Genomic DNA, 24,008 nt, shown 5'->3' on the forward strand with positions numbered 1-24,008 from the left:
TGCGATCTACGCACGGAACGCTTTACCCGTGGAAGCAACCGTCCACGTAGCGTTCGAATGCCCCGGAAGCGCGGGGATCCAGCTTTGATCACCGATGTCCTCGATGACCTTTCGCGGCACGCTGCAACTGTTCATCATCTCCATGCTTTGTGTTTTCATCGATGAACAGCCGACGTAGCATTCCTCGTCCATGATCTTTTGAAGCGAGTCGTCTTTCCAGCCGAAGATGTAGTCGCCGTGGTTGCCGTACCCGGTGTGGTCGTCGAATGAGTAGACGAAAGGCTGGCTACCGTCTGTTGGCCAGAGAGAAGCGTCATTGAAGGGTGCGGTTTCGTAGATTACTTCGTACATGAGTTGCGGCATGCGAACGGGATGAGAGGCTGGGCAGGGACCTTGGCTCTCGAATGTACCCGAGACGGGGTAGGCCTGTGATGCGTTAGAAGACACAGTCTCCAAAGGGCCCAGGGATCATACCATATGAGCCATGTGATCCGGCGAATCTAGGTCTTCACCATTCCAACACCTGCTTCAGTCAGCATCCTTCCCTTTGCGAGATCTGCGTCACTACTCACGTCGGGAACCTCAAGTTGACCATGATGCCTGCTGGGCAAGGTTTGGTAGGGAACGCTTTGGTTTCTGGAAAGCGTGTGCTCGGGTCTTGCAGACAAGTATATGTAAGTTGAGGATACCTATCCGCTTCTGCCTTTGTAGATGCGATTGGTGAGCCGATGAGCATACGAAAGCCCGGTTGGAACGCCTTGACCTTCGCTTTCTGTTGGTAGTCGGCAAGCTGATTCTGCATGTAGTAAACAGTCTTCACAGGTGGACAGTCAGTGCATGTCCCTAGGCAACTTGTCTATCTACTCACCATACCGCCGTTTTGACCCTCAAATCCTGCATTGCCTTTTTGACTAACACGCTTGTAGGTACCATTCCTTGCGCGAAAGTAAAGAGAAGCCGTCCAGTAGTTGGAGAAGTCATCTGCAGGCTGGCAAGTCGTGCATGTGGACATCGCAGGTGGGTCGTGAACATCCGGGCTCATATCAGGAACAAACGAGTTTCCTCCGATGATCTGGTGGAGATGCGATGATGGAGCGTTGCCTGGTTCAACCAAAGGGTCAAGGCGATCTACGACCAGCTGCGAGCATCCGAATCGAATAAGAGCCTGAGTCGGGGCAACGAGCACCAGGCCGGCGAGGAAGTTCCAGAACATCTTGAGCTGACTTGATGTGAATACAGCGCGACGATGGAACGATGGGCTTGTTACGGACTGAAGTACTCCCACTTATATATCGCTGGATGGGAACTCTTCGAGACAGACATGCATGTGCCGAATGACGCAGCTCACAGCCCCCATCGCAACCCATCGCAGCAATCGCAGTAGGCTCTAGGTCGATAAGGCAGTAGGAATCCGTCAATGTCTGGCCTGGAAGATACATTACCCCACCTGACATGTGAGTGACTGCTGAACGTGTCTGTTGAGCAGAACAAGTGCCGGGTTGGGTGGGTTATTGTTCATATGGGTTCTGTCAAACACATTACAGCCAATCTCTAGGCCCCTTCTGCTGGAAGTCGATCATGATGCACGAAGCTCACTGATTGTTCAGCTTGTTGCTATTCGACGGTTTTAAGTATGGACTTGTTCGGTGATCATCCATACGTGAGAAGTCCACCCGCTCTGACGTACGGAGCGACATACAAAGTGGAAGAGGATAATGGCACATCCTGGGTGATAAAAAGGTCGAAGCTCAATTCGGCTCGCATCTCGAAAGCATCCGAAGGTCTTGAATGTAGCCATCTGTGGCTTGTGATGAGAGCGAGCTCCGCATAGCCGGATTGACCCCACAGGCCGTGCCATCAGGTATATTGGTATGCGGGGCACCAGCCAAATGGCCATGCAATGTGTAGACCTTCGTTTTTCTGATAGAGGCTGCTGCTGTTGAGCAAGAGCACCACCAAATACACGCGTTGTGTGACTGAAAGGTTAGCTATGGGGACCTGGCGCAGAGTTTTAGAACTCGATCGGCGCGTGAGGCGTCCGTGGGCGCAGTGCAGAGGGCGTGTCGCGCATTACGCGGAAGGTATACGGCCGCGGATACCCCCACAGACAGCGTGGGTGACAAGTACAACGACGACGCCCCTGAACCAAGTTTGTTGCGCGATGGTAGGTGACAGGTGCGCGATAGCAAGCCTCGCGCCACAATGCCTGTCGCGCGCGTCCCAAAGCGGCCTAGTCACTTCGCCGACACGTGTCAGCTCAACCATCAGACACACCGCTTGAGCCTCATTTCCCACCACGATCGTTCGCTTCACATGCAAACCCGCAGTAATGGAGATCTAAGTGCAGGAACGCACCAATCATTGTTCTGCATTGTCCCAGATGCTGCACGTAGGATGCAAACGCTTATGTCTCACATTGGGTCTGCAGCATGAGCTCCACGCGCAGAGCTGGTTTCCGTGGAATGACTCTTATCATGCGTGCGCGATCGTTGAGGCTGTTGATGAGGCTAGACTTGGATGTTATTTCCTTTGCTAGACCGCTTGGTATTGCATACCCCATGGCGGTGTGCTGTCTGGAGTGGATCGTGAACCCGGAGCCGCGTCTTCGTAGCATATAGTCCGTAGTTCCCTCTTTAAGAGTGCCGTATACCATTCTTCTTCCTCGCCGTATACATTTCGTATAGTTATTTGTCGAACACAGCACCAATGCCTATCATGTCGCCTCACGTCATCACTGCTTTTCAGCAGTATCTCAGATGGGATAACGATATCAAGAGACATATCGATGCGAAGACTCGGGCACGAACATCCTCCATCACTCGAAGTGGTCACGGTGCTTCTACAGAATGGCAAGAGCAGATCATGTGGCGACCAGGCCATGTGAGGAGGAACTCAGCAGGCAGTGAGCGTTCAATGTAAGGCCGCGAGGATGGGTCTGGGTTGATAGGTATGTCTTTCACCTTCACTTCACGAATTCGAAGACACAAGCAGCATGCTTCAACTATCACCATCACCACTCATGAGACCTGAAGCCATGAGAAAACTTTTCGCGTGGGAAGTTTCTCTTGCTCAACCTCACCCTCGCAACACAATCTCTGCGGATATTGTACAGCACACCATACTAACAACTACATCCAGGAATCTCTTGCAAATTCCTTCAACATGACCAACCAGGGCAGCTACAAGCGCCCAGCCAACGACAAGATCAACTACCATCCCACCCCTGGGGAGGTCGTCACCAAGTTCACGGCGTACGCCGGCTACGTCAACCTACCAGTTGGCGACTACAAGACCTTCGAGATCTGTCCTTCGGCCCAGGACGACACCCCCCTGGAGCCTACGGAGGACGATCCCTACCACGTTCCCGCCTACTTTGACCTGAGCGAGGCGCCTACATCCACACCTGAAGAGGTCAAACTCGAGTTCAACCCTCCGCTTGTGCACTACGCGGAGCTCAGGGGTGGCCTCCCAATCGGCTATGTCTGGATCCCACCGAGTTCCCCCGAGCCGATGCTGCGCGAAGGCACTCCCGAGCAGGATGTCGCTTTCACCACTCCGTTGCGGCCGGCGAGGAGCATGGGTACTAGCCAAAAGCGCAAGAAGACTGTCACATTTGATCTCAGTCCCCGGAAGAAGTGCAAGCGAGATACTACCGCTGAATACCAGGCTCGCTTCACCAGCCCGCTATCGGAGGATCTATCAGATGCGCCTGATGGTCTGCTGACGCCTGAGCCGAGGGAGTTCATACCACGCCGTCGCTAGTGGGTGGGAGAAGGGAGTTGGGCGGATACTGGTAGACGAGGTTGAGTGGTAGACCAGAAGAGGAGAGATTATTACATTCGGGTTTTGGTTGATACCAGGGCTATAGCTGCTTCTTCCCATTTGCCTTCAATGCCATACCCTTTTGTCTCTTCACACCCATCAATCCTTCCAAAATGCTGACCCACAGCTGAACCAACATGATGACGATCCTCACAACCTGATCCTTCCACTCCAGAACTGGTTTCCTTCCCCTCATAAATTTGGCATCTATTACTTCCCATCCGGCATCGCCACCCAAAGCTTCTCCTACCTGCAATCCACTCCGGCATCCGTCTTCGTGGAAACCGTATCCTGTCCATGCGCCTGCGTACCAAATGCCTTGCTTTCCTTGGATCTCGTGGAGACGGTCTTGCGCAAATACCATGCGCGAGTTGTAAAGCGGGTGTCGGTATTGGTATGTTGCCTGGGTGAGGGCAGGCGAGGGAGGATGTGGTGGGTTGAGAGTGACGAGGACATTCTTGTAAACGTCACGCGGGATGTGTTGCAAAGTGTTCATGTCGTAGGTTAGGCAAACGGTCTGGAGGGCACCAGAAGAAGTAGTCAGGTTTGCGGATGATGGTGTTTTCTGCTTGGAGGTGGTAAGGTAGTTCCAGGCGGACCATGCTGTGCGTCGTTGAGGCATGAGCTGGGTGTCGTTAGCAATAGTTGAGTATATTCAAAGCATTCAAGACTCACTGAAAGATCAGAATGCAGGTATGCTGTGTTTGGTGTGGTTTCAAATGCGTCCAGGATGTCCTTTTCCATCGCTGTCGCCTCGTCGCCTAACATCCACCTCGCCTGGTCTCCATGACAAGCAAGTACTACCTCGTCAAAAGCCTCTGTCTGACCTTCTCCCCTTCCACCCAGCCTTAATTCGACTTTACCACCTTTCCTTGTTGCCGCCAGAACCGGCGTTCCAAGATGGCCTTCGCAATTGCCAGCCAGGTCCAGGACCGCATCTATGTATTTGCTAGATCCTCCTTCAACAGTCAACCAAGGTGGTCTCTCTGCTATGGTACTAAGTAGGTGGTGGTTCCACATGAACCGTACCAAAGTCAACGCCGGGAACTCCAAAGCGCACTTATCCGCGCCCGTACTCCATACGCACGCCGTCATTGGGATGAGGTAGTCATCTCTGAAAGCATCTGAATACCCTTCTCTCTCGAGATACTCGCCGATGCTCATTTCTGTAGCGGCGACAGCTGCAGGCGAACCTGGTGGGATAGCTAGAAGATCCAGAGCAAATTGATTGAAGCGGATGATGTCGAATATCATGCGCCAGAAGGAGAGCTTGAGAGCATTGGAAGGTTGCGCGAAGAGTGAGCTGCCTGACGTGCCAGACCATTCAAAAGCGCCAGCATCGCGAGATATGCCAAAGGTCATCTCTGAGGCGACGGTTTTAACACGCAACGCTGAAAGAAATTTGATGAAGTTTGCTAGACGTTCGTTAGACTTGGGACTACGTAGACATCTGGTTTTGACGGGGAACGAACGGTATGTAGCGGTGTTGAGGACGATGAAGCCCGTATCAACAGGCGTGCTCTTGCCATTGTGTGTCCACGGCACTGTGTTGGTATGACCACCAAGACGTTCCTCTTTCTCGAAAAGATGCACTTCATGCTGGGTATTGCGAAGCGCGTAGAGGGCGCTCAGGCCAGATATGCCACTGCCGACGATGGCTATGCGCTTCTTCTCCATCTTCCCGGACATGATCAACTAGCGCGTAATTATGGCGAGGATACTAACAGCCAGGTACACGGTTGGAGTTGACGCACCAGAGTGACGAAAGAAATTGAGCAAAGGGAAGCTGCTGCTGCAAAGATGCGAGTCATGATGTCATCGATTTGAAGCGAATGCCGTTTCAGTCGGCGCATGACTAGTGTCGAGGGAAAGTACGCACGCTCGAAATGTAGGCATTGTAGATATCGTGAACTCACAGCTGCGTGTTCTGAACGCAGGAAGAGGTCCGCGGCATTATACAGTCACTTGGCCATGCGTTCGAGACCCGCTCTCTTGTGGACACGGCAGACTAGGGCCCATGGCATTATCAGCATTATTGTGGAGCTGACTTTGCATCTTCGCATTGCTACCATGTGGAATACATGAGACAGTCAGGAACTATACGACACGGCTGATATGCAGGTGGCTCTCAAGGGGCCACAGCAACACCTACGTAATCACAACTTGGGCATCGACGACGCTCGTGTTGGGTAATGCGTTTTGCTAGCAAGCTGCGACAGGAGGTACCTTCATCGTATCAAGCAGGAGTGATGATATGAACGCAGTAAAGGATGTTAGGTGGCCTTGCCGATTAAAGGTTCCCCAGATCCAGAAGCGTAGTGGCACACGTGACACGGCAGGGATGACCTTGGCAAGTGCGTAATGCGCCTCATGAGCTCCGGACTCCAGGCTCGACGCTGCATTCACAAACACATCCAACCCAGGCCGCCATTCACACTCCAAGGACGATAGCCCCCCATAAACACCGAAGCCTACACTGCGCAATCCAGACTTGACCGCCGCCATGTCCAACCTGATCGACGCCGATGCAGGCACCGAGCGCTTCAGCGGCTACGAAGCCGAGTTGAAGCTGGTGCAGGCCGACCTGAGCCAGCAAATAGAGCAGATCAAAGAGACCAGTGGAGAGCCCCGGAAAGCCGCGATTAGCAGAGCAGAGCGCGCGCTGGAAGAAGCCGAAGAGCTGGTGAGTCGCCGCCTAAACACACCTGTTGCACATGCGACGGGCACCACCACCACCACCACAACACCAACACAATGTACAAGACCGCGCTGCTAACCCGCTCACCTCCCAGATCGGCCAAATGCGCCTCGAAAAGTCCAACATCCCCGCCAACCTCAAATCGAAATACAACGCGCGCTTCCGCAACTTCGAACACGACCTCGACACGCACAAGCGCAAGCTAGAAACCTACACAACAGACAAGGCCAAGCTCTTCGGCGACCGCTACACCGACAACCCCGAAGGCGGCGATGCGCAGCTCGAGCAGCGCCAGCAACTCCTCTCGGGCACCGATCGCCTCAACAGGTCGAGCGGACGGCTGAGGGAGAGCCAGCGCATCGCGCTCGAGACGGAGCAGATTGGCGCGGGCACACTGAGCGATCTTCATAGGCAGAGGGAGCAGATTACGAACACGAGGGAGAGGCTGCTGGAGAGCGAGAGTTATACTGATCGGAGTATCAAAACGCTGAGGGGGATGGCGAGAAGGTATGTTCTTCCCGCTCTTTGCTGTTCATCATGCAAGCTCCGGTTGATGTGGAGTCTAGATGGATGCCTTTTTGATTCTTGAGAGAGGGTGTGCTAACGAGGTTTTGTGCAGGATGGCTACGAACCGCATCATTACGATTGCTATCATCACCGTCTTGGTGCTGCTTATCATTGCGGTCATTTACAGCAAGTTCAGATGATTGCTTCCACGTGCGCGACGCGTTTCTGTTTGGCGTTTTGGAGCACAGTATATTGTACAGATGGGTATTGTTGGTTTGAGGTTTAGATATCGAATGGCATCCACAACTGTCGTTTCAGGAAGCAGCATTCTGCTACATCTACAAGCCATATTCTCTCATAATCGACGCATGTGCATTTGACGTGTTTGTGTATTATAGGATCTAACAATCCATATTGGTTCTACTGCCTGGGTATTACATTATTATCTAACCTTTTTCGCTTCAGTGCTCCCTCATCCTAATCGTGGTTGTATGCAGAGTAGAACGTAGGTAAATCCAGACACCAGTGATTAGATATTACATATTTTGAGCGTAAAAGAGAGAACGTATGATAGGAATAGCTCTAGAGAAGGAATGGCTGATGCGAAAATGCAAGACGACAAGTCTAAAGCGAGCATGAGCTGAAAGATGCGATGCGTCAAACGCACGCGTGGAAAGTAGACAAACGTGTCGTTTCAAGGTTTCGTCCAGCGTGGTGTAGCAAGGGTGAATTAAGTAAGGGGCCCGGATCCTTTGTAGGCGCGGTATTGACGGGGCTATTACCCGCGCCCGAGGCGGACATCGAGTCTGTCCAATGACATGGTCTCAGCACGTGTGCGGCCATCGTGGTTGTCATCGGTGATGTGGTGGTGTAACGAGTGTGGCGGTGACATGTCGTCATAGTCAAGAGCGACTTTGATGCTGCCGGCGTTGAGACCGTTGCATTGGCCGGGCTGGAGTAAGCCTGCTTCGGGTCGTAAGAGCGACATGAGTCGTATCTTCATCGTAGCATTAGCTAATGAAAGGACATGTCCTGTGGCTTCATGTTTGGGTAACGAGCGTGTTGTTTAGGTGTGATGAATCGTAGGTTGTTTTGGCAGGCGAAGGGATCATCTAGAGTCGGGTTCAGTCTGCGGATCCAACAGGGAAAGGCGTGAGAGGTAGCTGTTTATCTTGTCCCGGCACAGGCGTCCGTGGTGGTAGTGGCGATGGCGTCCGCTGACTGCTTGATTGCCGGGCATTGGGGCCCAGTGCCAACGGTGAAACGGTTCGTAGAGGGGCGGGGAAGGGTGGGCTAAAGGGTGTGACGGGCGACATGCGGAGAGGATCAATGCTCCCTTGGAAACGGGTAGCAGACCGCCCTCGTGGTGTGCTCTGTGTGCTTCGTCCAGAACTGGTGCTTGCGTTGCGGGAGTGGTTGTTGTAGCTGTGCATGCGGATTGTGGTCGGGCGGCTGTTCGTAATGGAGAAACGACCGCTTGCGGTCCGAGAGAGCGTTGCTGGGAGTGGCTGAAGGGGCATGATGTCGCTTTGAACTGAATCTGCCCGCGGTGGAGTGTATGTCTCAAGTTTCATGGCCTGTGAGGTGTTTGGCCGCGACGATGACCGTGTGCTGGGTCTCGTCAATGTGGTGGCAGTACTGGGCCGAATGATAGTATCCCTGGCCGTGTTCGGTGCTGTTCTCGTAGTGGCGGTAGGAGGACGAGTCATGGTCGTTCGTGCTGTGTTGGGTCTGGTCCTCGTAGCTGCGGTACCAGGCCGGACGCTCGCTCGTGGGCCAGCTCCAGGCTTTTGGCGCTCGATATCGAAGGCTCGCTGATCCGTGTATTGTGCCGCTGTCGAAAAGTAATGCGGTGCTATCAGAGCGAAGAGCGGTCGCATAGCTGGTAGACACGCACAAATGATTCCGACATTCACCTCCACCGCAGATAGTGTCGCGTGATCTTTGTTGTCGAACGAGACGTCGGTCGAGTTGGCGATGTCGTCCAAGGTATACAGTCGGATGATGGAGACCATGGTACCGCTGTTGGTCCGTTAGCATTGGTGATACCCGAAACTGCCTGAGCTGGCTTACCTAGCGCCCAGCACGAACATGCCCACTAAGCCTTCTTTTTGTGATTTGGGTATTTGAAGGGCCCGGACGATGGACAATGGCATGAGAAAGATCACTACGTCTTGCGCAATGTTGACACCAGCATTTGTAACCCATATGACAAGTTGGTTCATGCAGCGTCCATTTCCGATAGACTTGTCCCATGCAAAAGCGACGGGACTGCAGATAAAGACGCTCGAGAAGGTCGACCAGCCGCCGTAGGCTACGACAACACCCAAGACAGCGAAGCACGCTATGCGGAAGTTTCTTACAGGAAAGATACGGAGATACTGTACAAGAATGGATATCTTTGTCACAGTGAGTGTGAGGTTGTAGACCCAGACGCTCGCCCAGAATGACTGTGTGATTGTTAGTCGCAATACAGATAAGCGATGAAAGGTAGAAGCCCCTCGGTGCATATAGGTGACGCATCTGCATCACTCAATGTCGTGACGACCGTAAGACGTGCTGCAGTCAGGCACCTCATCAGGCACCTCATAACACATGAGCCGGGATATCCAAGTATACCGTCGGAGAATGATGATTTTTCTGCACTTACAATTTCCAGTCTATCTAGCTTGTCGTCTTCAATTCGCGCACCGTGCTCTCCAAGGCCATTCATCACTTGCTCCGCCGTCAGCACAGCAAGTGCGATGGAAAGAACCTATGAGTCGTCAGCAAAAGATGCACGCTGCGCAACCAGCTTCACTTACCATAGCAAAAACGATGCATGCATCTTCAGGTCCAGCTCCCCTGGATATTACCAGTCGCGTAAAAAGTCGTAGAAACACCACCAAGCCAGAAACAAGTGTGAAAGCAAGTACAATGATATTAACCCGGGTGCCAGCGGGCGTGATGCTACTCGTATCCATATTGACAGTGTTATTAGAAAGACGAGTGCGTAGAACAGGAAATCTGAGGGACTCGGAGTAGTAGACCTGCGAAAATGCGCATGGTTCAAGCACTCATAATGGCTGATCCGGAGAAGGTGGTGATTGGGATATTCAAAAGCGGATCGGGATAGGAGATGCGGTGCGAGGTCGGTACCGCAGCACGAAGTCGAACAACAGCCAATGCTAGAAAGATGGCTCGGTGTATTTCAAGAAGGAAAAGCGCTCATTGGTAAGGAAAGTCGGACGACAATGACCCCCGGGACTTGAGTGAGACGCAGGTTCGCGACGTTCATGCTGCATTTGGAAGCGCGAAGGGGACCAATATCGACAAGACTCTCCACACCATGGGCACGTTCCTGCAAAAACGACCGTCTCATACGTACGATAGTCACGGTCCGCAGATCGCTTGGTGCACTGACCTAATGCTGCCTTGTGGCGACTGGCGAGGCTCCAGGTTTGGTAGCAAAAAGGCAGAAATAGTCGAGGAAGGGGGTATAATGTCGCAACTATACCCTTAGGGCCAACTCGTGGCAGCCACGGTTAACAAGTCGCCGTGTTAGGTTAGCTTTAAGGTTGCATGGCTGAGGCCATGGCGCAGCGGAACTGTTGATGTCGCATGTCAATAACTAGATGCCGCTTTGACAGTTCTGTTTTGTTTGGAAAGGCTGTCTGTACACTGTCGAACCGCTGTGACAATGTCATGTGGCGTGTGGTGGATGAGTCTGTCGCGCGCGAACATTGCGTGAGGGGCTGTGGTTGGCCCACCAAGCCCGCGTACCTGCATGTTGTGTGCTCGAAGTGTAGCAGCTCGGATGGTATGGCGCAAGACTAATGACCCTGCTGCAGATCTAGCCGAACGCAGACCGTGCACCGAAACCTTGGGGACTATCTTACGGGTCTGAAACGGACCTAAGACCAGCGGCGCGCTCTCCACCATATAACGTTTTCTCCAGGCAATTGGCGGCTTTCTCACACAATCTTGGTAGATTTGATGACAACAGAGTTGATCGATAGGAGGCTAACCTTATTTTGGCACACCGATGAGGCCCGCACCATGCCGCTAACGGCCGAATTCGAGATCTCGTCCTGCTCTTCGACTAGGGAGCGACCGCGGCTGATCCCCGGTTGCTCGATTTCACGTCCGAGCACGTGGTGTAGGGTTCGGTACATGCCGGCCTCAGACGCAGGTTGGGTCGGATTGCGCACTCTGTTCGTTTACAACCTTCTCTGCATCTTGTGACAATAGCGTGTCGGTTCTGACGCTTATGACTCAGAATACGTTGAGCGAGAAGAATGCCAATATTGATGTGACCAGACTTGTAAGCGAATGCAGAGCCAGATCTCCTTGTGATGAAGCAACCTACGAAGCTCCAGCCTCGTCTATAGCCACGGTCGGCCTTAAAGTTTGTGCGCTATCTCTCTGCAGGCGGTCGGACGGCTGGAATGGTGCCAATGAAGTTTCCTTAGGACAGCGTTGCCGAGGGTTTAGACCAGTCATGCAATTATCGACAGTTGTCACATTGAAAAGCGCCGCTGGTCTTGTTGTTTCGAGGATGACCGTTATTGGTTTGATCTGCCGGAGTCGCCTTTTCCCTTAGTCCTGTCAAACGCTGTCTTTGGAATCAGCGACAAATTCATCCATGTCGAAATCGTCTGCATAGATTTCATGCATGACCGAAAGGGAGCTGTCGCAGGAGCCAAGAAGAATTTTTGCCTGAGAACGAAAGCAACGTTGACGCGCCTCATGCGACTTGGTGGAAAGCATAGTGACTTGAATGGGGACAATGTTGTCGGCGATCCAACGCGCACGGCATGGATCTACCAAGTAGATCCAAGGGGAGCTCGGTGCTTTACGCGGGGGTCCAGGGGACATGGTGGAGAGCCGTCTGGGAGATCGTCATGTGGTAGCATCGGTGGACGCGACGCGTGATTTATACTTTTCGGCACCAAGCGCGAAGCGAAAGCAAAGCCGATCACATACCGACAGTAGGCACCCGTGGACTGCATCGTCCTAGACAACGCTGATCTACGCTCTTCATCGCCTTCATCGTATAGACCGTCTGGGTACGAGAAAACACTCTGTGAGGTGTGACGCGTGTCGCACAGCCGTAATAATATGCAGCAGGAAGCTCGCGAATGGAAAGCGACCAACCGCCTCATAGGCGACGAGCTGCGAGCGCTTGCGACGTACGGAAAGCGGTGACACATGGCGGGGGGAAGGAGCGTCGGACTTGATGACTTGTGGTGTTGAAGATGGAGCTGCATTTGCGATGGGTAAGAGTGCGCTGCAGCTGAGGTTGCAGAAGGCGCGCGAGTCGGTCGTAATGCTAGCAGGGAGATGACGGCGACATGCTGAGGTAGAGCAGGCTGATGGACACATAGCAGAGGGCGTCGCAGCAGTCATGATCAAGGCGGTGACAAACTCTTCTTCGATTGAGCGGCAAGCCGCAAAGATCAACGAAAAGCAGCGCAAAGCTAGCAATGGGTGTCAAAAATTCCCAGCCGATCCGAAGACCAACTGGAGCGGTCATAGTTGTAGTTTTCAACTAGCAAAAACGCTACCTCGGACGAATCCTCACTGGTAAGCGTAAAGCCCGAGCACTTGGATGCAGAAGAGAAAGGAGGACGAGGGGCCGGGAGACTATATACTGGCAGCCAGCGCGCTAGCACCTTGGCGCGCTAGGGTCATGTGACTGCGCACGTCCGCGCAGCAGCGGGCGAACTCCGGCAGAGGGTCTCTCACCCAATGGCACGAGCAGGCGCAACTAGGCAGCAGGTCACGATTTTCACTCTGCACAGTGTCTGCTTCATGCTCTCCTGCGGACGAGACCAACAGCAATAAATTCACGGTCGAGCTTTGATAACCCTACCTGCATCCGCTTGCAAGTCCACAATTACTCACTGCCGTAGCTGCCGCATGCCGCATGCCGTGCGATCCTCTGGGTGGGCCGACGCACCATACCCACCACGCTTGCAAGACTTTTTGTCCTGCCAAACTTGGGCATTAGGAGTGCAAGAGTAGCGTCACGAACACGGCGATACGTGCGCTCTGTTTTGGGCAGCAATCACTGCGTCGGCACAATTGGAACAGCTTCTGTGCGTACGAGGCGCTGTGCAAAGACAGTGCCGCGATCGGCAATGCGAGACTGAGGCACCAACATTCACCTGTCTAATTCTTCTACCAGAATAATTGTCGCGCACATCATATGCTGGCTTTTCGCATTGCAATTGAAGATACTCCGAAGAACGGAGTTCGAGCTGGAACAGCTGTCCAGGACTTGTGCGACGCGCTTCCTCCCTATCACCACTATGCTTCCACGGGCGAATGCGCCGCCCCTGCGTCTTTAGCTGTCTTTCGAATTACTCGCATCCATGGCGATACTATGTATCTGGTAGCAAATACGTCACTAGCAAGCAATTAAGGACTGAATGAGGCTCCAAGAGGAGTTCCGCCCTTGTGTGGTCATGCGCGTCCGAGTCAGAGTATCACCAAAGGATTCGTGATTGCATCGGAAATGCTCTCCGCGTAACTGCCGGCTGCAGTATCAACCAATGTAGGACAAGCTCGTACGTTGCGAGGCTTTGTTGTACCCTCCGCGGTGACCAACACTCGCCAACGCCAGGGTGAGGGCGGACCCTTTCTCCCTCTTCGCTTCGGAGCCAAATGCCGCCCATGTTCGAATCGAAGCTTCGCTTAGGGAGATACATGAGTATTTCAATGTAGGATTCAATACCTGTATGTGCTTACTTATTATCTATCTCGTCCTGTCTGCGCCTGCCTCCTGCGTCCATGTTTACTTCGCATCACGCCGGATCCGCTATCGCTGCAAACGATGCACCAGCTCATCGACGGATCTCATGATCAATCCTCGTCTGTACACGGCTTCATCTTCTCCGCATCCGCCAGCACTCCTTGCTGCTTCAAGGTATGGCTAGACCGCAGGAGACATCATCTCACCTCATCATGAGGTGACTATCGTCGAACATGGAAGCCTCAGGATGGAAAGAGGTACCCTGAGCACCTGAACTACCGTACCCAGCCTGAACATAAGGTCCAGGTATCGACCCTGATGCTTGACCCATAGTGTCGGATTGCGCCGATGAATTCGGCGACGGGCCTGCACGACTGTTGGAGGTCGACGATCGCACCACCGAAGGCTCCTTCCGCTTCCATAAATCCGATATATCGACGTCGTATCGTCTCGCCAGATCCTCAAAGCAGCCGATAGCCACACGGTGCGCGCGCTCTGCCACGGGTCCCTTCATCATCTGCAGCCAGCGGATCGCCTTTCTTGTACAATGGATCATCATTTTAGGCTCACAAGACGTCGATGCTGGGTATGAGAGACCGAGAAGACAGACAGAGATGGCTTGCATCATGTGATGCACGAGACACCACCAGGGACACTGCTCATACATCTGAGGGTTGTATTCCTCTGGAAGAGAAGCGACGATTGTTCTGGCAGCTTCGATACAGCTGTCCGCCATGCGCCTCGAGAAATTTGCGTCGCCCGCATCCTTCCATGGCTGTCGCCGTGCAGTCAAGCACGGCCGTGTGAGCAAGATCCGCGCGGTGCAAAGCTGGAATCGGAGAAGCACGCGTTCCCGGGCGAACACGTCATGCGGTTCACGCAATCCTTCATGCGATCTAAACTCTGGTGGTAATGAGGAACTCCACTGATCGAGACGCTGGCTCAGAAGATGGGTATCCTGTTGGATCTCACTTGGCGACCGGATCATCGTACCCGCGGAATAAAGAGACGTGAGAATGTTTTGGGATATAATGGACAGCTGAACGACAGCTCTGAAGTAAGAGCCTGAGTTGACATCTGTTGCCCGAGACCCTATCGCCATGTGAGGAGGGTTCGCGGCGATATTTGAAGAGGCGGAAAATGTGGGCGAGTCTGATAGTGATGCAATCACCGTACGCATGCCATGTGTTGTCTCCGCTTCTCCTAGGGGTTCCTCTCCTGGATTCGTCATAGGCAATGGCACCGAACAGCACGAGTCCACAATGATGCTGGGCCGGCCAGTAATGATACTGAGAATTCTCTCAAGTGAGTACAAACTCCACCAAGTTTGCACCAACGTCTCACGTTTTGATGCGTTTGCAGAGGGGTCCTCGTTCCGTACATGGAGACCGAGAGAGTAGGCTGATCGCAAAGCCACACCGACAAGCGTCCACGCCCTGGACTGATTAGCAAGACGGCACTAACTCTCCATCCGGATTGCGACTTACCGACTGACTTGTCCAACACTTAGCCAATAAAACGCAAGAAGCCCCAAGCCTTGGATTTGCGGTACATCGGAATGTGTGGTCAGGGAGGCTTCATTCAACCCAAAAGCCCTCGCTCTTGCGTGGAACAGGTTCGCATCGCCCTCCGGCCAGTCCTTGTTGTAAAGATACGAATAGTTGGCGCCGATAGCGAAAACAAGATTCAGGATCGCCTGCCACTTGGGATTTAGACGCGGTGCCTTTCCCTCACGTAGCGCCGCAAAGTATACGCGAGTTTGTTTGACGAAGTTGCGTGGTAGAATCGGGAAAGAGTCGTGCACTCTGAGCATGTAGCATTGCACCAGATGCTCGGCGAAATCGGGTCGCGGCAGCTCATACGGATCCACGTAAAAGTTGACACTCACGTCATCGCAGTCGGCCCAGAAGCTGAATGAGCTTACTTGCTCGTTGCTGAGAACGTTCGAAGGACGGCGTTGGGACCTGGATCCGGACCATTCTCCGTCTGGTCTTTCTTGTTGAGCAAGAGCTACTGTACGCAACCACTGTACTTCTGAGCTCTTGCCAACGAATCCTGTTGACCGGGCTCCGTCGCTACTGTGTAAGTCTTCGTCCAGCAGATCCAATGCCTCAGTGTCAAGATGCTCGAAGTGCTCGAAACCGCTCGCCTCTCCGCTGCCTTGTGAACCATGACTGTCGACGTCTGGTTGCGAGGGGATTGGGGTCGGAGTACGCCTCTGTTCTGACAGGTCTTCATCCATCTAGCCCATGTCAGCTTTCTAGTCTTTCCCTTTCGCGTCTTGTGCATAAGATCTATCAGGACCCAACTCACATCTTCCAGAATGTCGGCAATCCTTTCCCCATCCTCGGTGCTTACCCGGTCCCTTAACTGCGTTAGGAAGTCGGTTAATTGGTGGCATTGTTCAGTGACGCTGGGAATGTCAGCAATGCAAACATAATTTCCAGGGGAGACTGGACAGACATTTTCAATCGATCTTTCCGGGGCAAAATGTAGACGCATTCGCGATTCGTGGTCGCACAATGCTTGCACCTTGGCTTCTCGCCCGTGCATTTGATCTTGTGGGAGCGACACTAAAAATGCCGCTGTCAGAAGCCGTACCAAATTCAAAAAACACTGGCCTATCGGAAAGCCCATCGGCTGAGACTCCTGGTTAAACCAGGAGTTGTGTAAAATCGAGCACCCGTCATCGGCACAAAAATCTCGTACGCGATTCAGACTTACACCAGTACAGGCCCGTGGGACTCGACGCCTGTCCTTCAGTCCACTTTGTCTTTGCTCGACTCTCTGCAGCCGTGGAATCGCAACTTTCTGTTGCCCGAACAAAGGGGAGCCATAGTTTCCTTGGTAATGATGCTCCGGGATGTTCGATGCCATGATCCAGGGCAGTTTACCATGGATCGACGTGGGATGTTGTTCGAAAGACCGAACGTAATTCCAAAACAGAAGAAGACGACGCGGCAAGGGAGCGAGTAATGTGAGAACCCCAGACTACGGCGGCTACCCGAGATCACCTTCGACCGCATTGAGGCTTCAGGTGAGCGTCTACTGCCAATCCGGATATGGACATGCAGCCTTACCCACTTGATCTCACATGTAACCTGAATTGTACGCATACACGCTTACAGCTGGATGTCTGTTGAGCTAAGGTTTGCGGTTCTTCTCAGTCCCTCGGAAATCCCGTCGGGATGCTTCACCGTGGCCAATAAGCGCCTGGCTTCTCCCCAGCCCTGGCCCTCCGATCCCAATCATCAGAATTATTGTGGGTTGATGTCACTCTTTCCCTGTTATTGGTGTCCTATAGAACATCATCCAACGGTGATTTCCTCTATTTCAACTTCATGAAAGCTTTGCCACCCACAAATTCCAGTCGCCAACCGATTTCCCAGCGACAAGCTGCGCGGCTGCGTGTCAACTAGGATACCCATTCAGGACTTTGGCTTCCCAGGGCGTTGTGGTCGGACCACTTCGCATGCGGCCACCAACTTCTACAGTACCGCTTTTGCCATAGACTAGGATTCTATGTGTTTACGGGAAAGTCGATCGACATGCAGAACTTAATGCCAAATCTTACATGTGGACTATTTGGCATTGCGTATACGATCCAGGCGGAAAATACAATTCCGATATCCCTCATAGGATAAGAGTAGTAGCTGGACCACGTAATGCTTGCTCAGCAATTGTGGGAGCATGCAAATCATACTCTCGTGGGTCCTAGCTGCCAGCCTCCAACCCTGCAACACAACCAGACGTGTCAGTGGTGTTGCGGGGCAGCTGACTCGTTCGACAGAGTCGAATGGCACTACTATTCTTACTTTGAGCCTGGAACGTACGCCAGCTTGAAGTTGAAGGACGAGTCGGCTTTGCGGCACAGTAATACCGGATAACGAGAAAGTATGTACTTGTCACTTACATATGCCGACCGTTGATCGTCAAGTTCAGGTATGTCGCTCTTTACTCGAATTGACTAGTTACCCTAGCTAGCGCAACGAGAGTCAATCTAAAGAAGCACACCCTCTGCCCCGTTGTCATATCTGAGGAACTCGTAACGAGGAAACACTCGCGCATGCTAACACTAGGACGAATTTATCGACGTGGGGCTTTCGATCGCTGAGCCTTGTCGAGCATGGATCTTGTACAGAATTGGTGTCGTGTCACCTGCGCGGCGAAACAAGAACGTTATTCAATTGACTCAAGACCTGCATCTTGAGTATGAAACCTTATGAAATGGCAAGTTGATGCATGACGTTAGGCAGGCTACATTTCGGTGGCGTCCGCAGAACCGCCAACCAATAGTAAATTCGCCACGATCAGCCCTGCACGTGGGGTCCGTCTCTACGTGCGTACGCGCCCGCTGCAGGCACGTCGCAACGAGTAAAAAAGAATTCATGCTTTGATCTGGAAAATTTGTCAAAGGATCGCATCAACGCGATAGTCTCGTACGCTGTGTCGCTACGTCAGCCAAAAAATTTCCGACATGTCAATGTGTTTCACGCTCCGCGGACAGGCATGGCACGTAGTTTTTAGTACTCCGCGCCGATCTAAACAGACGCCCCCCAATTAGTAGACGCCCAATCTTACGACTTGTGCATATCGCTTAATTCTGTACGGTAGATACGGTTTAACTCAGTTAGCAGATTCGCGCCGTCCCACAGAAGTACGATAAGACCACAATCCTGCATCACAGGATCTTGTTCAGGATCTCGCTCTAGTCGACCTCGATCAGATCCCGAGATGCAGAACTTGATGTTGCGGTCCAGTTGTGGCTAGCCTTTCGGCAACCGGCTTTGTAAGGTTTCGGATGACAACATCTGCGCGCTCACACTTGTCCGGACGCACATCCGCCGTTCCTCCCGCGCGGTAACTAACACATACATGTCTTTCTGACACTTCCTCATGCGACCGTTTACGTCCAAGACCGTGTGCTTCCAATTCGATCACTGCGCAATACACGATCCGCTGCTTCCTACACGCAACCATCTCGCATCTGCCGGATTTTGCAACTCTCAATTATTCTGCCGTCGAGAGCATGGTGGAAACGGAAACTATAAAGACAAGTCAAGAAATCAACATACGAGCCTAGAGACGAGTCAAGATAAGCTGTGGACACCATAGTCCTCGGATCCTCCCCATTTCGAAGTAGCTGGAAGACAATCGAGGCCACCATCCCCGCACATTCCTCAACAGAGCACTTGCGACTCAGTATTTACCACCGTTTTTAGCCGTACCTGGCAACGTTTATGGGGCCAACTGCTCTCATTCGGTGGACTCATCGCATTCGCGTCTGGTGCTTATAGAAGCGATAGCGAATCCTGGTTGAGATGCAGCCACCGCATTGTATTAGTCTGTATCCAGGCTGCCACCGACACTAGTACGCAGCTCTTCTACGCTCATCACGGTAGATGCAGAAAAGCAAAGCCTCCGCAGCAGGATTCTCATGCTACGATCTTGACGAAAACAGGAAGTATTCACTAAATCCGGCATCGCGCATGGCGATTCACTTCCGCCAGTCAAAGGACCTAGCATGATACGGTAGCAGCCGCGATCGCTACCCACGTGCAGAACCACCAGAACTCTCAAGGACCCCACTGCACGTTCTTCAGCTTAAGCTTCATCCCATTCCTCGGCTTACTAGCGATCGCACCACCTACGACAACCTTCTCTTTAGGGTTTTCCATTTCCAACTCGAAGCTCCCCACAAACGCCGCAACAAGCGCCCTTAGCTCGGCTCTCGCAAATCTCTCTCCTATACAGCTCCTCGGCCCATGCAAAAACGTGAGAAAACTGTAGTTGCTGTCCGCCCCACCGTTCATCGTCGCGCGCCCCGTCTTGCTGTCGATCCAACGCTCGGGTACGCACTTTTCAGAGTCCGGGCCCCACAGCTGCGGATTGCGGTTTATTGCCCATGGAGCGATCCATACCATGGTGCCGCTGGGTATGATTTGGCCACAGACTACCGTGTCTCTGATGGCGACGCGCGCCGTGATGGGAACTGGAGGGAAGAGGCGCAGGACTTCGTTAAGGACGCAGTTAAGGTAGGGCATATTCTCCAAAAGGCTGGCGGAATTGAAGCTGGAGTCCGAGAGGACTTTTGGATCAGGGATACATTGCTGGATCTCGGAGCGAAGGCGCGTTTGAACGGCTGGGTGCTGGGCCAGTAGGTGGGACGTCCATATCAAGGCAGAAGACGTGCTTTCATGACTGTACCGGTCAGCTTTGTGCACGAGTGGACTTGAAGTTAAGGGTACTAACCCTGCGGCTAACAAGGTGAGGAGTTGATCAACCAGGTTCTTATCCGACAGCTCGCTGTCGCGTATCATGATCGACAAGATGTCACGGCTCTCGGCATTATTATGCTGCATCTTCGCCCTCCGCTCCGCTACAAACTCGGAACAGATCCTGCGCAAATTCCTCGTCGTAACCCTGGCCCGCTCATGCAGCTTCCAGGGTAGGATGCTGACCAGCCAAGGCGGTAGGACAATGTTAGCCACATAGTACCACATCTTCTCCGCGGAGGGCTCCAGAATCTCCTCGTAGTTCTTGATCAACTCGTCATCGGCGTTCAACAGAGACCCGGTATCTCGACCCATACCAGCGAGACAGATGAGGTCCAACGTCACCCGCGATGTGTACTGGCAGATATCCAGTACGCCATCTGGTCGCCCACAAAGCTCCTGCCTAATCGCGCCGCAGAACTCCATCGACTTTGCGCAAAACACCGGATACAGCTCTTTCACATTCCTGAAATGAAACGCAGGAGCTAACCTCTTCCGCTGAAACCTGTGCTCCTCTCCTTGACTTAGCAACAAGCCCTCTCCCAGAAACCTCATCAGGAACCTTCTTGCTCGGGACGGTTTCTCGAAATCATAGCTCTTGTGCACCAGTACATCTGCCAGTGCCGCCGGCGTAGTCAGGATAAGTCTAGTAGTATGGAGAAACCCTCGCCGGAGGATGATGCCGTCATTCGGCACTGTCTTCATGGTTTGCAGATGCCAGTCCCGGCCTGACTGACGCTTCTTCAATAGCAACCGGCCGTGGCCGAAGAGCGGGATGAAGCCTTTGGGTTGCGGCAGATCGCGCAGTGGGCTAAGGAAGAAAGGATAGAGGACCATGTTGTGAAAGATGAGGACTGTGATGTTGAGAATGGTAAAAGCTAGCCAGTACGTGGTGAGAGAGATGTCCGGAAGACATTCTGCGAGCACATAGCGTGCGACGACTGCTTCAAGAGCCGGTAAGAGAATAGAGTTCGCGCCGTTGAAACTCATGGTTGCGATGCAAGTGCAAGAGAAAAGAAGGAAAAAAAGAAGATGCACCAGGAAAGACTTCAACAATATTGGGTATTTGATATCTCTGCTCCTTTTTGGCGATTTCTTTGTCTTGCACACCTGCAGTCATGTGGCGCGTGAGATATCTTGAGCCTCACACAACATTGTCCCCGATTGGTTCGTCTTCTACAGCCGCGGTCTATCACGCAGGTCCCTTAACCGCGTAGCAACATCTCTGTTATATAATTAAACATTGAATATATCCAAGCGAAGGCGTAGCTATCGACTTGGTATTGACAAGCCTGGGCGCCGGGCGTAATAGGCAGAACTTCGAAGCATCCGGGCTTACTGTTCTTGCAGGCGCATCACTCAGCCAGCCATGAGATCAAAACATACCCACTACTGGAACGCGATTTGAGGAGTCTGAAAAGATAGCAAGATCCCTCTTATCATGAATCTCACCACTACACCACACTCTCCCCTCCCCTCAGATCACCACCCCTCTCCATCAACCCAGCCTTCTCCTCCTCACCCACCAACTTCTCCGCCAACCCTTCCTTCCCACCTTCAGGATCCAACCCAGCACACCTGAGCACGAACCCACCAATCCACTGCTCCGCCTCGAGCGAGTTCTGCGTCAACGCGTGATCATCCCCCTCGAAAAGTTTCAGTTCCTTCTCGTCCCCATCCCCATACATCTCGTACAGCCTCTGCGAGCACCGCGGACTCAACGTGCGATCCTCCGTCCCATGAAGAAGCAATACCGGTCGTGGCGCAAGAGACCGTATACCTTCCGTTTCTGCAGTCTGACTTGCAACCGTTGCGCATCCCACGACTCTCTCATCTTGCCCACCAATGGTAAAGACGGGTGCGCCGCCGAATGACCAGCCGACTAACACGAACTTGTCGATTTGATACAAGTCCTGTAGTTCTTTCATAGCGGCTAGCACAGCTCTAACGCAGTACTTGTTGCGCGCGGGATATCTGTAGTCCAGTCGTAACGCAGGTACGGGCTGCTTCAACGAAGCCAGCTTATCGGCTAGAGAAAGGTATATAGATGATGGACCCACGAAACCGCCACCTGCGCCTGAGAGCAGGATTGCTGCTGTTCTGGTAGACGGCGTGGCTGATGTTGTAGGCGGTAAATGGAGGAAGCCTGGTACGGAGCCGTCGTGTCCGTCTTCAACTGCTATGGAGAGGGGCACATTTCATATTACGCTTTCGGTGGACACTGGTAGAGGGGAATTACCAGATTTCGGCTGCTTTATATACCCAATTCTTCTTCTCGGATCTATAACTTCTTAATGGAGAGGGGCTTTACGATGCAGGATTTCTGGGCGAGTGGTGGGTGGGAGAGGCCTAGGTAGTCGTCGAGACGGGCTAGCCGTGGGGATATAGGTATACGTGAAGTGGCGGATAGTGAGGTAGCGGGAGGAGAGATCGTGTGTGTTAAAGTGTCGATGTGGACGAGGAAGCGTTTCATGAGGGATAGAGTAGGGGGCATTGATATCATGAACAGAATTACCTTGCTACATAGCTGCAATGTAGTGTTCGCCACTTGCCATCTCTTGCCTCATGCTTACTTAGGTATGATGTCACTCCAGAACTACACCAGTCAAGTGATACTGGGTTGCGAGACTGTAGACATCAACGGCTTCTTCGATCATTTTGCTCCGAGGACGTTTTGTCTGAAAGCTGCGTTGCTCGAACGAGGAAGGGGAGCACTGTAAGGGTCCGGACTAGGCCCAAGTGCGCTAGCTGATTGGGCCTTCGCTCTGTTCCTGTGACCGAGAGGAAGCACATCATCACAATGCATGCGAGGATAGTAGAACTAGCGCGCACGGAAGGCTCTTGGAAAGAGGGGAAATCTTACTAAGGACTACGATTATCTCCTATGCTGTAATACTAGCGGAGCATTGCTCGTCGACCAATTGGCCAACCTCCATCAAACGCCATGTCATGCTGAGCTTTGAGCTCTGTTATCCTAAACGCCGCTTACTTGCTGGATATATAATCCATTGAACGCCGGCCTGGCCATATGACTCATGAAAACTGACCCGGGTACCGAAGTCCTGACGGGTTGCGCCCCTGTACCCACGTTGGTGTTTAAACACCTTCATTCCATCGTCACCTTTCCGTGGTCTCTAAAACCAGGGCCTCGGTCCCCGATTCCAAATCATCTACACGACCCGCTCCGATTTCTTCACTGCCCGCTCTACTTCTTGATGGATGCTGTGCAAGAACGGGCGAATCTGCACTGTCTGAGAAGTTGCCAACGCTACTCTCGCGTACCCGTTGTGCTACGCTAGCTGCGATTTTCTCATCCAGCATGGTCACCAACCGTTCGGAATATTGGTCCAGTAATTTGACCATGACCGTCTCCTCAAAAGCTTTGGATTTTATCCTTTCCCCAATTGCCCTTGCGGTAGCCGCAAGCTCCCTTTCCACCTCTTTCGCTATCTCTGGGCTAATAGTATCACTAGTGTTTGCGAGACGTTTCCTGTAGGCGCGCAACGTCCTGCATAAACTCTCGGTCGACGCTCCGATCTTGCTAGAGTCGCTGACAGGTGCTTTCGCGCGACTTCTGGCATCCATGGAGGCACGGCGTTTGCCGAGTTGCGGGTTTTTAGGGCTAGGTGGCGATGGGGAGCGGTTCTTGTTCTTGCGTATTGTACCCCCGCCATTCCATGCTGTTATTCGGCCTTCGCGTGAACTTGTAGGCATAGGAGATGGATCAAGTTTCGGCGTTGGAGCCAAGGAGAATTTTGATACTTTTTTACGCAGCTTTGGTGACTTGCTCCCAGTGTTCGGAGGAGTCTCTTCCACGGGTGAGCGTTGAAAACGTGCTAATTCGGATTGTGAGAATACGCGTCGTAGAGGTGGCTTGTTGGATAGCAGATCCTGGTTGGAAGGCGTATTTGGGGCGAGCAAATCCATCGACTTTGATATGTCTTGACGATTGGGAGCTTGTAAAGCCAAA

General features: G+C 52.7%; 3 protein-coding genes across 3 annotated transcripts; 2 read left to right on the forward strand and 1 right to left on the reverse strand.

The window, feature by feature from the left end:
* Nucleotides 1–3,162: 3,162 nt before the first annotated feature.
* J4E83_003969 (uncharacterized protein) lies at nucleotides 3,163–3,762 on the forward strand (the record flags this gene model as incomplete). Its single annotated transcript, XM_049330901.1, has 1 exon — nucleotides 3,163–3,762. The coding sequence occupies one exon, from the start codon at nucleotides 3,163–3,165 to the stop codon at nucleotides 3,760–3,762; it is 600 nt and encodes a 199-aa protein (XP_049190318.1).
* Nucleotides 3,763–6,325: 2,563 nt separating this feature from the next.
* Nucleotides 6,326–7,227, forward strand: J4E83_003970 (uncharacterized protein; the record flags this gene model as incomplete). Its single annotated transcript, XM_049330902.1, has 3 exons — nucleotides 6,326–6,505; nucleotides 6,615–7,027; nucleotides 7,140–7,227. The coding sequence occupies 3 exons, from the start codon at nucleotides 6,326–6,328 to the stop codon at nucleotides 7,225–7,227; spliced, it is 681 nt and encodes a 226-aa protein (XP_049190319.1).
* Nucleotides 7,228–15,246: 8,019 nt separating this feature from the next.
* Nucleotides 15,247–16,005, reverse strand: J4E83_003971 (uncharacterized protein; the record flags this gene model as incomplete). The annotated part of the gene is made up of 1 exon (XM_049330903.1): nucleotides 15,247–16,005. One exon carries the CDS (start codon nucleotides 16,003–16,005, stop codon nucleotides 15,247–15,249), a length of 759 nt encoding a protein of 252 aa, XP_049190320.1.
* Between the last annotated feature and the right edge of the window lie 8,003 nt (nucleotides 16,006–24,008).

This window comes from Alternaria metachromatica (genome assembly GCF_023757995.1).
Source record: "Alternaria metachromatica strain BMP 0045 chromosome Unknown scaffold_6, whole genome shotgun sequence".
Lineage (NCBI taxonomy): Eukaryota > Fungi > Ascomycota > Dothideomycetes > Pleosporales > Pleosporaceae > Alternaria > Alternaria metachromatica.